We start from the raw sequence: 15,695 nt of genomic DNA on the forward strand, positions 1-15,695 counted from the left end.
AAGCCAGGCTGCCATATCGCGCCATCGGCCCCTCTGGCCAACACCAGTAGGCGGTAGGGCAAATTTATCATATCATATTACATTATATCCTCTTTCACATTAGAGCCACAACAGGACCCACTAGAACATGGGAACAAGTAAAAGTACATATAAGAATATTCTACAGAATGGTAACATTTATCACTTATATTGCTTTTAGTCTCTTGAAAAGAGACCCTGAAATAATCTGTTTGTTTGTTTATAACAGCAACCAAGAAAAGGGCAGAGCAAAAAAAAAAAAAAAAAAAAACAGGTGGTGGTCCTGCACCCCCTCGTCAACAAGTTGGTTAAGTAAATAATACCCTCACGGGAAAATCGATATCTCTCTATGAGCACACTGTCGCGCTGAGCTAAAGGATCCTGTCTGTCCCGTAATATACGCTGAATCCTGAAAACTCTCCTTATCAATCTTGCACCTTCTGCAATGGGCTGCTCGCGTATACGGACAGGACATGGCTGCGACAGACTTCCCAAATCCACCTTCGCTTTTATAGCCGTGGTCTCTCATCTTGATTACACGAAGTAATTTACTATTACTACTCTGAACTGTGAATTACATCTGAAATAATCAAATACATGAAATAGAATGATTAATAGTACATTTCCCTTTTTTCAGGAAATGACCTGTATGCATCTGTATGAAATCAATAAAAGGATCAAGTGCTGCATTAACTTTAGTTACATTGATAATATTTATTTATGGTAAAACAGTGGTGAAATATCGCTGTTGCTTTCGTATACATGAAGCGGACATACCTGAGTGGCCGCGATCTAATCTTGTTTACATAAAGTAAGCCTGCTCCCGAGCAGGTTTACGCTTACGGATCTGTTGCTATGACAGCAAGTCCCGTATGAGCTTCGGGGAACCGAACGATCCAAGATCACGCGAAATCGTCAACAATCAAATCCAGCTAACTTACTTAGCGGGGTACGAAGAACGGACCCCAGATTTAGATACTTGTGTAAACACTAAGAATAATTATAACTAAAAAAACAACACCTACATTAAAGATAAGATTCTCTGTACATTAAGAGCATTTAGTCTTTAAAAAAAAATCAATATAAGCCAAGGTATTCATCAACAACTTAATTTTTCCCAGCATGACATCTATTAAGTCATGTCTTGTGTTACTATTAGTTTCAAATTTAAATATTAAGCAATTATAGCAAAGATAAAATGAGAGGTTTACCTATGCATAAATTAACTGCTCGCCTTATTTAGCAAACTTCTATCTGTTAAAGAACAAAAGGCGGTAAATTAACACAAAATGCCATGACCATGAGGGGACGGATCAGAAGACAAAGGAGATCTTTTCCCAAAACTGTTTTCTGAAAACTGCTGTCTTCTGTTATTCTACTTCATTAGTGTCTTGTTTCCCTGGTACGTCGTGCCTTTGGGTGTTTCTTTTTTTTCTTCTTTTTTTTTTGCCTTCCTTTCTCTCCCAGGATGACTGCTTCAGATTTAGAGAACAAACAAAAAAAAAAAAAGCCTCTGGATTTTGTCATCATTATCAGCACAAACAGTTATTGTATTCTCTGTAAATGTCTGTATTGTTATGAGAATAATTTTACTCCCCATTACAGAGTATTAGTATAACCAAGTAAAAGGTCAAATTAACACCGCCATTAATATCAAAGTACTTCTAATAAAGGATAGTTTTCTCTTGAGCCTGATTAGCTTTTTCAAAGGACCTTCCCACAAACTGAGAAGTATATTTATTGATATTTACTTTGGATAAAAACATCCAAATATCTGTTGTATCAGCTGTTTGTACTGTTTAGAACACACACACACACACACACGCACACACACACACACACACACAGATTACTGACCAAATTCTATCCAAAGAGTTGCACTGAAAACTCTACTAACAGGGTTAGTTGCAGATTAACAGTTAACTGTCTTTACTATATCTGGCTGTTGATCCTTTGACATAAACAACCAACAGATGTTTTAGTTATTATTTAAAAAAAAAAAAAAAGAAACTGTTTGAAATACATCATCCGTTATTAAAGTTCTTAAGTTAAACCCTGGAAAGATGAAGGCAATCTGGACCACAAATCCCTCGACTCTTAGAGATAATACGATCAGTGTATCCCTTGAACGTTTTCATGGTATTAGTACTTGCATGACGATTCAAACAGTGTGCTGTTACTCTCAGAGTGGATATAAAAACGTGGAGACGAGAAACAGAAGCACCCTTAACAATCCAGTCATATCTGATTTTTACTGATGCACATTTTTCACCAGCTTTCAACATGCAACATTTTACAAATGAGCATAAAATCGATCATACGCGCATGAGTCCCATCAAATCAGAACAAAATTAACAACATTTGAGATGAACTTGTATTTGACAGAAGACAAAAACAGCTGCTCGTACAAAAGGTTGTAAATCCCTCCGCCTCTGGTGCCGTTCTGTAGATGGTGTGTTTTTCGTCAGTTTTTACATGTGTGGTCTGTTCTTAATCATAGATGCCCTTGACACGCTTATTCTCAGGGTCAAAAGGAGATTTGAGGTGTGCTTTGGCCTTGTATACTACTCCCATCCTCTCCAGGGTAAACTCACCACTCTTTATGAAGTTAGCGCTAACCTGATGAAGAAAGAGACGGTGAGAGAAAATGATAAGTCATAAAACACAAAAAAGACAGAACGATAAGAAAGTATGGGGAGGAGAATTTCAAATGTGTCAAACAAGGACACAGTAAAGATGAAAATGACAAGGGAGCAAAAAGAGATGAGCAAGAATCCACGTACTTTGTAAACCAGAATGACGGAGCAGCTCATCAGGCTCACGATCCATCACAATTCACAAATTGCATACAATGCCATTTGTGACTGTGCGATTTGTGATGGATGGTTCTGTATATAGTCCGTAAGATGACAAATAAAACCCTGACCCTGAGCACAGTTTGGTTGTAAATGCTTGTGTGCAAGTATCACAAAAATCTGACAAGTCATAGAGGAGGAACACCATTACTTGTTGGTTGTATAAAATACTGCTCCGAGCAGGCAGATTATTCCAGAACGGACAATGTGACTGCAGGAGTTTTAAAGCACAGGAAGCTATCAATTCCCTCATGACTCAGTGTCAGCTCGCTCGTAACACCAAGTGCTAATTTTCACTGACTGACTCCCCGACTCTCCCACTAATCTGTCATAGTGTCTCGAATTCATTCGCTGACAGACACATGCTCCATGTCCTGGAGCCTCACGCTAACCATACGCGTGCATACTACTTGTTTATTACTAATCAAAGAAAAACCTTGAGAAGAATTTAAATGCAGAAATACATGCAGGGACATATGACACATATCTAAGCAGATATTAAAATCACAGAAGTCAACTGCTGCACACAACCTTAGCTACTAATCTAATCTGTCTGATATTCAGTTATGACAACGGCTCGTGTGATCATTTTAGTTTTCTGCACTTTACTTTCAAGGATTTAGTAAACTCGACACATTTTTTTCACAACAGCGCAGATCTCTGCCATTTTCGTATTTTAACACAAACACTGGAAAACGGGAGAGAAAGTGGTCAGAATAAGTGTGGGCACTGCAGTGTGTTGGTGCTTTTAAGGCACTTACCACTCCTCCATCTGGATTGCGGATGTATCCATAACCAATAGTTTTGCCGATATAAAAGCCATAGTCGGCACGTCGGAGGTGACCAACAGGAACACCATTGCGGTAAATAGCCTCCAGACCAAACATGGGGACTTTCCTAAAAGCCACAGAGTAAGAGATGCAGATAATGATAACAGCTTTATCTCAAAACAATGTTGCAAAGATTTTGACATTTGACAATGAAAGACTGGAGGCAGTGTCAAGTTTTCAACAATACAACCCTCTCTGCTTCTGCAACTCTGTTGCCGTTTCACTGGATTTGTTTGTTTTGTACCGCTTTTGATAAATATTAACCAGTGCATACCAGTAACAGCCCACAAGACCTTTCTGAGAAACTCAGACCCCGCCATCACAACTGACTGCTGTCAGTCGGTCAGAGTTTCCCGCTTCCAGCACATCAACTTTAATAACCGACTGTTCACTTGCAACCTAAAATACCTCATTTCCTTGACAACTGCCACTGTAACGAGATAATCAATGTTATTCATCTCACCTGTCAGTGGTTTTAATAATGTGGTTGTTTGGTGTATAAATACAGTCTCAGGTCTCAGAAAATGAAAAGATTTGTATTTTTTTGGTGTATTATTTACTTCATAAAATAAGGTTATGAATCTTAAATATTAATAGTCAGAACTACTTAAACATAATATATCTAAAGATAACATTTATAAACTGCTTCACCTGTTCCCATCTTTCGCTCTGGAATAAAACATATATTTGATTTTATTTGATTTTTCAAATCAATATTACATTTATTCACTGCACCATCGTTAAATATAATGATCCTGTTGCCTGGGAATAACATGGATGGTTGCTGTGCTGCTGAAAATATTTAAATTACATCTATAAATGCCCCCCCCCCTTAATTAATTTTCTTAATTTCTTTCTGATGACTAAAATATCATGTCACGACAGAAGCTCTACTGACTCATCAGTGGTGAAGCAGACGATGCGCCTCTTCAGTCCCTCCTTCTTCTGTTTCTCTAACATATCACGACCCTGGAAAGGGACTGAACTCTTCAGCTTGCAGGTGAAGGTTAGCCCCGCCTCCAGTGGTGTGTCATCAGGGCGCAGGTCGGCGTGCCAATGCCTGTACCCTTAAAAACAAGAAACACCGAAGATTAGAGTAAAAGCCATGTTTCCTGCATATTTGGTACAATATTATTAAAAGTAAACTTTGGCTGAGTTCCATGCTGGATGATTATTAAAAGAAATGTAGACTCAGTTGTTTTGTTTACTAGTTAAATCCTACCTGAGCTAGATTGGATATTATAGTTATAGATTTATGACCTTTAAATACAAGTTACCTTTCTCTATGCTGAGCGAGTCGATGGCTCTGTAGCCTGAGTTGATGATGCCGTGCTTTGCACCAGCAGCCATGACAGCACGGTAGACTGGAAGGCAGGAATCTTTGGGAATATGCAGCTCCCAGCCGAGCTCTCCGACAAATGACAGGCGCATAGCTCGCACCTGTGATGAGAGAGGGGTCAGAGAAGAGGCTTAGAAGATGGAGAGATGCACAAAGAGGACCGAGCTGCCATACTCTTTTTGTGCTCATTCATGCACAAACACACACTTCATCCTTAAGGCCCAAATTTACATGGAATTCATTTTAATACCAAAAGCAGCTTTACAGAAAGCCAGAAAACAGAAGAGAAAAATCAGGACAGATGTACAAAGATACAAGGTGCACAAGAAAGGACAGGAGGGAAAATACAATCATACTGAAGGTATGAAAGACGTTGCTATGAATCAAAAGGAAAATGGAAAGCATTTTGCAATCTGTGTGTCATTCTTTATAGTTTGTCTTTTTCAATAAAGATCATGTTAACGTTCATCATCTTCACAGCAAAAAATGCAGAAAAAGGAAGAGGAGAAAAAAACTCCAGTGAACGGCTCAGGAGAAGCAACTGCAATCTGTTTACCTTCTGACAACTGATGAAGACTGTGAGTACAGACTGTGTATCCTGTCATTTCATTTTTGCAAAGTGAAAATCTGCACACAAATCTTCTCCTTCTGTTTCTTCTTCTATGGTATTATGTAAGTTAAAGCGCCCTCACACCCTTACAGAAAACTGTGTGAAATTAATAAAGCAAAAATGTCAGCCAGCAGAATGGCCACGTAGTGGTTATAATAATCTAATATTTTATGCAGTTTACTACAACAGTGACAGCCATTTTCATTTTTAACTGGGAGTGAAATAAGATTAAACCATGTAGATACCTTTGGGCTTGAAGCACTGAAAAACTGCAGGCTAAAAGTTTGCATTATTATTATTATTATTAGCACTGCTGTTTTAACACCAACCTCACCATTTGAAAAATGAAATGTATCATTTTACATATAGCAGGTATCTGTGCTAAACCTGGCAGTGTTTTCTGAGATGATGTCACATTTATTAGGCAATGTCTATCTTTGATAAACAGTCTATCTTAACATTTTTTTTAAGTTGTATGAGATGAAAATAAAAAGTTCTTCCTTCAGTTCCCTTTTCACTACAATAATATATATAATGTGTCAGCAATGTAACAAGAAGTCCCAGTACATGTACATGTTATATATTATAATTATGTATGGCAATGTGTCTTTCATTACAACGTTAACCACCAGGGAGGAAAAAAAACCCCAAAACAAGCAATACATGTAAAGATCTGAAATCAAGTTGCATTATCAGTAACAGCTTTAAAAATCCAGAATATGCCACTTAATCATAACAAGACTGACTCTGCTGCCTTAATTTGTATCAGATTCAACAAAGCACGGAAAACATTCCTCAGAGATTTTGGTCCGTATTGACATGACAGCATCACACAGCTGCTGCAGATCTTTTGGCTACAAATCCATGATGTGAATCTCCTGATTCAACCCAAAGGTGCTTTGTTGGATTGAGATCTGACCATGAGTATAGTCATTAGTCATTGTCATGTTCAACACACTGGTTTGAGATGATTTAAGTTTTGTGACATGATGCGATACATGCTGGAAGTAGCCTTCAGAAGATGGGTGCACAGTGGTCATAATGGGATTTATGTATTTTTTATTAGTCCTTTATTTATCCAGGTGAAAAATCTCATTGAGATTAAAAATCTCATTTTCAAGAGAGACCTGGCATCATGGCAACAAAAGTCAAAATACACATACCACATAAATATATAACATTTAAAACAAATACAATATCCCATACCAACATGTGTAAAATATACAATAACAGATCAAATTAAGAGTACATTAAAAACAATCAGACTTAAACTCTCCCAAGGTAACCAATTCTGATAATTTCAGTTCCTTCTGCAGATTATTCCAGGAAGCAGGGGCAGCGTATTTAAAAGCCCTTTCCCCCAATTCTGTTCTGATTTTTGGGACAATCAATTGCATGGTATTGTGAGAACGAAGGCCGTATTGGTTGTGGTTTTTACACATATAAACCCATAAATAAGATGGAACCAACCCAAGGAGAGATTTATAGATAAAGATCAACCAATGAGAGAGTCTACGAATATGCAAAGATGGATATTTAGCAGCAGCATACAAAGAACAATGATGTACACGATTTCCATAGCCAGTAATAAAACGTAAAGCACAATGGTACACAGTATCCAACCTCTTTAGGTAGTGGGCAGGTGCATTCATAAAAAGCAGGTCACCATAATCAAATAAAGGTAAAAAAGTTGCATGAATCAAGTGTTTTCTCACTTGGAGGGAGAAACAGGATTGATTTCTAAAAAAGTAACCTAGTTTTAGTTTTAACTTCGACATAAGCCTTTGAATGTGAGTTTTAAATGACAAATTCTGATCTATAATGATCCCTAGATACTTGTAAGATGTGACCATTTCAATTTCAGTTCCTTGAATTGTTTTAATCTTAGGAGATGTAGCTAACAACTCCTTGCCATTTGAGAATAACATGAACTTAGTGTTAAATCCAGATAAATCCAACTTAAGTTGAGTTAAATGGGACTGAACTACATCAAAGGCAGACTGCAGAAATTGCAGGGTTTGTGCTACTGAAGGGGATGAGCAATAAATAATTGTATCATCTGCATAAAGATGAAATGCTGCATTTGACAAATTATCACAAAAGTTGTTTATGTAAAGAGAAAATAGCAATGGCCCTAATATGGAGCCCTGTGGAACTCCTTTGGATACTGGGAGAAAAGAGGAAGAAGACACAGCAGGATGGACACACTGTTTTCTTGCTGACAAGTAATTTGAAAACCAACTTACAGCATTTACAGATAGACCAATATTGTTTAGTCTATTTAATAAAATAGCACGGTCAACTGTATCAGCCTTTGACAAGTCAAGAAAAAGAGCAGCACAGTATTTTTTGCAGTCCATTGAATCAACGATGTCATTAACCACTTTAATAGCAGTAGTTATTGTGCTGTGTTGTTTTCTGAATCCTGACTGATGTTGGGAAAGAAAGGAATTTTTGTCCAAAAAGTCTTTCAGTTGTTCACTAATGAACTTTTCTAGAACTTTTGCTAGAACACACAATTTAGATATGGGCCTATAGTTATTAACATCTGAAGGATCACCTCCTTTCAGCAAAGGGAGAACATGGGCAGATTTCCATATTACAGGGATCTCACTGTTCGAGAGGCTAAGATTAAAAATGTAAGTTATCGGTTCTGCTATAAAATCTGCAGCCAACTTAAGAAAATAGGGATCAAGTTGATCTGGTCCTGCAGATTTATTTAGATCCAACAGATTTAAATTTAAATTTTGGGAGCTTCAATTGTCTGACTACAGCTACCACACAGTCGTCACTGATATCATTTGCGAAAACCCCAGTGTGAGAATATTTATACGGCATATTAGTTAAAAATAAATCAATAAGTGATGACTTTTCTGGGCATTTAGGATTTGGACGAGTTGTGCTGTAAATTAGTTGTGTGAGATTATATGAATCACACATGGATTTAAAACTGTCTGAGGCAGAGGACAACCAGTCCCAGTTGAAATCTCCGGCCAGCACAATTTCATTAAAATCTAAAGTAGATAGTTTTTCACTAAGTGAAACTAAAGCCTCACTACTAGCCGAGGGGGGTCTATAACAGCCCACAATGGTAATAAAATAGCCCTTGAAAAGTTGGAGCTTGAGGGCAAGAAGTTCAAACTGTTTACAAACAGATACCGATGAATCGACAGTAACATGGAATTTGCTTTTTACATAAATTGCAACACCGCCACCCTTTCTGGGGCGGTTGCAACGGAAAAGATTATACCCGTTATTGCAATGTCTTTGTCAGTAATCGATTTTGTAAGCCAGGTTTCTGATAATATAAGAATATTGGTATCTAACTCTTTCATCCAAACTTTGTTTGGGAAGAAGATTTCTGACATTTAAATGAGTGATACCAAGACCTGTTAGAGTTTTAAAATCACAAGGAGTACTTAAGCATTAGCAATCTGGACCGGGATTAGGTTGCACATTTCCTACCATCAGCCTGCTGGCTGGACCAGCTAGCTGATGGTGGAGCCTGGCTATGGGCTGATGGTGGAGCCTGGTTGTGGGCTGCTGGCTGGACCAGCTAGCTGATGGTGGAGCCTGGCTGTGGGCTGCTGGTTGGACCTGCTAGCTGATGGTGGAGCCTGGCTGTGGGCTGATGGTGGAGCCTGGCTATGGGCTGATGGTGGAGCCTGGTTGTGGGCTGATGGTTGGACCAGCTAGCTGATGGTGGAGCCTGGCTATGGGCTGATGGTGGAGCCTGGTTGTGGGCTGATGGTTGGACCAGCTAGCTGATGGTGGAGCCTGGCTGTGGGCTGCTGGTTGGACCTGCTAGCTGATGGTGGAGCCTGGCTATGGGCTGATGGTGGAGCCTGGTTGTGGGCTGCTGGTTGGACCAGCTAGCTGATGGTGGAGCCTGGTTGTGTAGGAAAGCTTCTGGTTGTTCAGTGGAACAACCAGAAGCTTGTTCAATATGGGAACATATTGTTCAGTGGCAACATGTCCCCATATTGCCATGGTCAGCAACAATACTCGGTAGGCTGTTGTGTTTAAACAAAGCTTAGTTGGTGCTAAGAAGCCTAAATGTGTCAACAAAAAAAATGCCCCCACCTCATTATAACACCACCAGCCTCAAACTGTTGATACAAGGCAGGATGGATCTATGTTTTCGTGTTGTTTACTCTAAATTCTGGCCCCATCATCTAAATGTCACAGCAGACATTCAGACTGAGACCAGATAATGATTTTCCAAACTTCTATTGTCTAATTTTGGAGCGCTAACACAAATTGTAGGCTCAGTTTCTTGTTCTCTGCTGACACGAGTGGCACCTGTACAATGGTCCTCTGCTGCTGCAGATCCATCTACCTCAATGTTCGGCACTTAGAGATGATCTTCGGCCTACCTCGAATGTAACAAGTGGTTGCCTTCCCATCTTCCCAGAGCAGTATGACCATTCTCCTGATCTCGAGCAAAGCATCAACAAGCCATTTTTGCTCAGACATACTGGTTATTTTCTCTTTTTAAGATCAATCCCTAGAGATGGTTCTCTGGGGAAAATCCCAGTACAGTAGATCTTCAGTTCTCAAAGTCACATAAATCATCCGTCTTCCTCATTCCGATGCTTGTTTTGCACTTCAGCAGGTCAACAGCATACCTAAATGTGTCGATTTGCTACCACATGACTGACTGATTAGATATTTTCAGCAATGACCAGTCGAACAGATGTAACTAACAAGGTGGCGAGTGAGTGTACAATGTTACAATGAAACAATATGAGAACAACACACAGGTGACAAATCCCATATTGCTCTTTAAAATGAAATCACATCAAATCTAGGTGAGAGAAAAGGAGATAGAAAGATCACATCTAAAAAATAAAAAAAATATGAGAGAGAGCAAATTAAAAAAAAAAAAAAAAACGTGGAGAGAAAACAACAGTTTCCCCAGTAGGTGTAGTGACAGCCAGGCCATCTGGCCATGTAGGGATCACCCTGAGTCCCATATGTACACATGAAGCTCTGGGGAAGGTACATGTATGCCTGCATATATTCAAAATACACCCTAAAGCACATGAGTGACCAGCAATTATACATTTACCTGGCAAAAATCAAAGACAGATAGCTAAAAGGCTGACATATGTACAAGACTGCATCTACACATAAATTTGTATCTCCCTCCATACATGCTGCACATTTGCTATTAGGAGAGAGCGAGAGACAGAGAAAGAGAGAGAGAGAGAGTCTAATGAGCTATGAGGGGAGCAGAGGGTTCTGGTCTCACAGCAGTGCAGCCATTAAAATGTCACCCAGACAAGGCCAGAAACCAGCTGGAAGACAGCACAAGCGGCACACTTGCACACAAGCAACACAAACACTCCTGCAGAGCTGTGAGAAGATGCTGACTGCAACCACCAGAGCGCTGCATAATTCATGCAAGACCAACTAAGAGAGCGAGTACGTGTGTGGACATATGTGTCGCTGCATGTGTTGGTACAACATGCTCTTTTTCTTTTTTCTTTTTTTTGAGGGCAGGAAGTCTGTGGAGGTCAAAGGCAGAGGCTGATCACACTTAACTGCATCACCTTCTTGAAAAATTTATAAAAAGACAGCTAAAAATGAGTACATGAGCATCATTTTTGCTCCTTTTCCCTTTCCTTTATAGCAACTGCACCTCCATCCCTCCCTTAAGATACCAACCAAATGTTTTAAAAATCGCGATTGGTCTTTTATTTGTACCATGGTATGAATACAAAGAGTTTCCCATGTCCTTCTAAGCCACAGCCTTATAAACTTTGTTTTGAGTCAGTAGACCTCAGGGACGGAGGAAGAAAAGGTAGAATGTGAAAAAAAATACATAAATTTTGGACAGACTCGACATGCAAGGAAGTCACAAGGACGCCTTGAGACACACCATCTGTTCCTCCTACACACAGTGTACAATCTTTGATGACTGAACCTTTTAAATAAAAAAAGAAAAGAAAATACCGTTTCACTCAACAGCATGCAATTTGCATAGTGGCATTTTTAATTAACTGCATTCTTCATTTAACTAAGACAGACAGGGTTATTTTGAAGCAGAGAAATGTAGAGCATCCATCGTGTACATGTGTGTGTGCATGTAACGGGTGTGTGAGTGCTGTCACCTGATGTCCTGCTGCAATAACAACTTTGTGTGAGGAGAAGGGGAAAGCTTCGTTGCTCAGGTCTGTGTCTAAAACCTCCTGTAATACCTCCCGGCTGCAAAAAAGGGAAAAAAAAAAAAAAAAAAAAAAAAAAAAAACCACCAATAAGAAGAAGAAGAAACTCTGGCAGTCATTCAACACATTTTCTGTATTTGTGCAACCAGAGTGCAGAAACACAATTATTGTTGACATTTTTTATGTATTTATTTTTATATTTTGGTATACGTTTTCCCAGCACAAATAATGCTGGAACAATCCAAAAATGTACCAGCTCTTCTCCCACAATCATACACACACACACAAAATCAATATTACATAAAAAAAATGAGTCAACAGTAACAAAAAAAAAAAAAGGGGGGGAGGCTAAGTTTAGCTCACTGTGCTGCTTGTACATTTGTATGTTTGTGAGTGGGCAGGTAGAGAATACAATGTGTGAGGCCTCGTCAAAGAGATATTTTTTGTAATATTGTGGCAAGAAGCCAGGGATGAAGATATCAGGGGAAGGGTTAGAAATGCAACTGGAGAGGTGTCCTCTAATTCAAAAGAAATAAATGGAGAAAAAAAATAAACGAATGCTGTTAAAATTCCCTGCAGAAATATAGCTGGAATATGTAGGGTTTCTAACATATGTATGTGTGCAGGTCTCAATGCATGTGTGGGGCTAATAATAATTTTTTTTGTGCCATTTTCCAGTTCCTCCCATCCCTTTCTCACTGAACTTAAGAGCCCAACAGCAAAGGCTAATTAGCTATATATAATCAGTGAATTGCTCTGTTTTGTATGTGTGTTTGCGTATTTGGCAAAAGGGGCACTCGCAACTACCAATTTGTTTCTCCTACTTGCCGCATCACTGTAGCTCTCAGCTGTGCGTCTGAGAATCCGCATCCACACAAACAAGGCTCGATTAAAGGACGTCACATAATTTCATCCATTATACAGCGCACAAGGTGCATAATTGCAAAGCGAGTGGTTAAGCACTACTTTTGCCCACTGGAACATACTGCCAAAGCTGCGTGAGAGAAAGGCTGCAAGTTTAAAGACTCCCCTATTGAGTGAATTTGAATGAGACGACTCAGGGAGGGAAAACACGGGCAAACACATTTCCATAAATGCTGCAATCGCTCCTCTCCTCATGCTCTAAAGGGATCAATTTGCTTCGTAAGAAAACAAAACCCCCAAAATGCTGAATTTCTCAAACGTGGCAAAAACAATACAGAGGAGCTAAAAATGATTACAGTAATGTGCGCAGAGAGGCAACACAGATGCCAGTCTTTTCTAAATTACACACTAAACACACACACACACACACACACACACACACACACACACACACACACACACACACACACACAGACACACACAGACACACACACAGGGAATCATTCACGGGTGAAAATATGCACACTCATGAAATAAATGTGCTTTGGATGCTAAAGAAAAGTCAATGAACTCCACAATCATCATAGATATTGTCTTGTGTGTATGAGCATATAAAATCACACACACATAGAGAGCACATACACACAGAGCACATACTGGGCTATCTAGCAGTGACGCAGTGGTTTCCAGTTTGACGTAAGCAATAAAAGCAAGAGGGATAGAAAAACCTAGAAAAAAAAAGTGAAGATGACACTGAGCACAGGGGGTGTGTGTGAGAAAGAAGTGGATACAATCCACAGAGACAGAGAAAAGAAACTTAGGAGAACAGGAGAAAGAAGCAAAGCCTCAAGAAAAAAAATCGACAAAACCCACACAGGGAACGGAGTGGACTAACCCTGCTGCTGGTGAGAGGGAAGAACAAAGACAGAGGGCGGTGAGCTGGGGAGGAGAGGAGGTGAGAGGGGAAGAAAAAGATAGATGTGGAGTGCAGAGAATAAGATAAGGAATAGGTAAAGGTGGTGTAGCTTCACTATTTGAGTGTTGAGCAAAGGGAAACTGTGGGAAGGATAAAGAAAACGTTGATCTCCCTCCATATCTGCAGTAAGATTTTTACTTGCACCGTGCACAAATTTGAATCCGTAGATTAAGAAATCAAGCTGATGTTGATGGTTGAAGCTGAAGAAATAATTGCTATGTGACAACAGGTCTTATGGAGTGATGAACTCAAATCTGAAATCTCAACATTATTGAAGCAGCTTGTGATCATCTTGAAGCGAGCAAAAATCATCGAGCATCCAAAGAAGAGCTCTGAATGTCCGTCAAGAAGCCTGCAGAACTTTCCATTAGTGCAACTCTGTTTTTGCCTTATATAATGGATTTCCGTGTGTGTCTGCACATGTTTCAATAAATCACTGCACCCGTTTTCTCTAAATCTCTGACAAACTGCATCATTGACAGAGTCTAATGAAAATTATTTATGTAAGCCAGCAGAATTAACACTTAATCCTTGAAACTCATCACTAGTGTTCAACTTGGAAGTTGATGCAAACCTTCATGGGATTTATTATTTTCAGCTCTGAGGTGCAGAAGACTGAACTTGAGAAGCCCTAAAAAATAATCTAACCAGTAAATGTATGATGAGGTGATATCATGCAGTAGTAGATTGCATTCTGAGCAAGGTACCCCAGGTGTCCTGAACTTCACAAGGTTTACAAGGATTTTGCAGGTCAGAGTTGATATCAAAGGTCTCAGAACCCTACAGTCTCTTAACAGTTGGATACACACCTTCAATTGTTCTCTTGTTCATTTCTCATCTGGATATAAGTCATTCCAGAGTTGACATTCACTTCTAACCCTCTTGCTTTCCTCACCTTTTGGGCCCCTGGATGCTGATCATCCCCATGTCCTCAGAGTGGTCCGTCAACTGGCAGCGAAAGCCTTGATCCTGAAGAACTGTTTTAATGTGGTTCCAGTTGTGTTCTGCCACACCGCCTCCAATGGCCAGGTAATATGCATCACCTGGAGCAAAGATAGATGGCGATCAGGTCAAGTATAAGAAAGAGAAAGACACATGGAACCACTTTATCTATAGCATACAGTTTGTAATCACAAGTGTGAAGATTCTCAGCTGACAGCTACATTAGGTGATCTGATGATGAGATAACAGAGTTTATTACATTAAGATGTTTTGAAAGTTGACTCTGTTGAATCCTTCCACTTACTTTATGTAGATATATTCAGCAGGACTTGTCAAGAAATTTGCATAATTAATAGAGCGGCAGCAACTTTTTCATGGCATTTTAATTGCCGCTTCCCACCTAAGATGTCATTACGCAACATTAATTACTTAACAAATTAATTTATCTCCTGTGATTCATGTGCACCCTGGGGTTTTTCAATCAGCAGCTGTGGTAATAGAAATAAGGGATACCTGAACAGATGTTATTTTCCAGGCTTTTTTTGATGTAGTGGAGTCAAAATGACAACATAAAGAAACAAGCTACTGCTATGTAACGTCAAAAGGAGACACATCTTTCATGATATTCTCTTTTTTTGAGTGAGACAAGAGTAAAAATAATTAATAAATGTGGATAAACGGTACTGATTGGGCGAAAGAACCACAAATAACAGAGAAAAAAATAACAATAAGTCTGAAATAAGATAAAACAGAATAGCACATTATTAAATCCAATAAACAAAATACAACAGCTAAGCTGACAAATAGTGATGCGGAGATAGGGAGATGAATGAAATAACAGTAATAGGTAAAGAGTGCAGCAAATAACTGTGAAACACACACGTCTACACACTATTTCTCACCGCTGGATTCTGGTGCCAGGGGTAGGTTGGCCACACCAGGCTCCAGTCTGCTTACAGTCAGGTCGGCCTCTGACCCTCCTCTTTTATTCAGCATGCAGGTATACACAGTGGTACCTGTGACACACACAAACAATTAATACGTGCTGCAGACTTTGCAGATGTATTTTAAGCATGCTGTCAAGTGGAAAC

The 15,695-nt window shown here is 39.4% G+C and overlaps 1 protein-coding gene and 1 long non-coding RNA gene across 3 annotated transcripts in view; one reads left to right on the forward strand and one right to left on the reverse strand.

The window, feature by feature from the left end:
* The window catches only part of LOC120714343, an 873,031-nt gene that overhangs the window by 306,722 nt on the left and 550,614 nt on the right, over window positions 1-15,695 (forward strand). The gene's annotated exons all lie outside the window — the stretch shown is intronic.
* sardh (sarcosine dehydrogenase) overlaps window positions 1,413-15,695 on the reverse strand; it is a 43,265-nt gene continuing 28,982 nt past the window's right edge. For both annotated transcript variants that reach the window (XM_040000463.1, XM_040000462.1), the window contains exons 16-22: window positions 15,507-15,620; window positions 14,558-14,705; window positions 11,769-11,862; window positions 4,981-5,143; window positions 4,602-4,770; window positions 3,635-3,770; window positions 1,413-2,637 (exon numbers count right to left, since the gene is read on the reverse strand). In XM_040000463.1, the coding sequence (XP_039856397.1) occupies window positions 2,509-2,637; window positions 3,635-3,770; window positions 4,602-4,770; window positions 4,981-5,143; window positions 11,769-11,862; window positions 14,558-14,705; window positions 15,507-15,620 (953 nt within the window). In that variant the 3' untranslated portion in view covers window positions 1,413-2,508. The remainder of the gene's footprint in view (window positions 2,638-3,634; window positions 3,771-4,601; window positions 4,771-4,980; window positions 5,144-11,768; window positions 11,863-14,557; window positions 14,706-15,506; window positions 15,621-15,695) is intronic.

Source organism: Simochromis diagramma, unplaced genomic scaffold, assembly GCF_900408965.1.
Source record: "Simochromis diagramma unplaced genomic scaffold, fSimDia1.1 OVJJ01000596.1, whole genome shotgun sequence".
NCBI lineage: Eukaryota > Metazoa > Chordata > Actinopteri > Cichliformes > Cichlidae > Simochromis > Simochromis diagramma.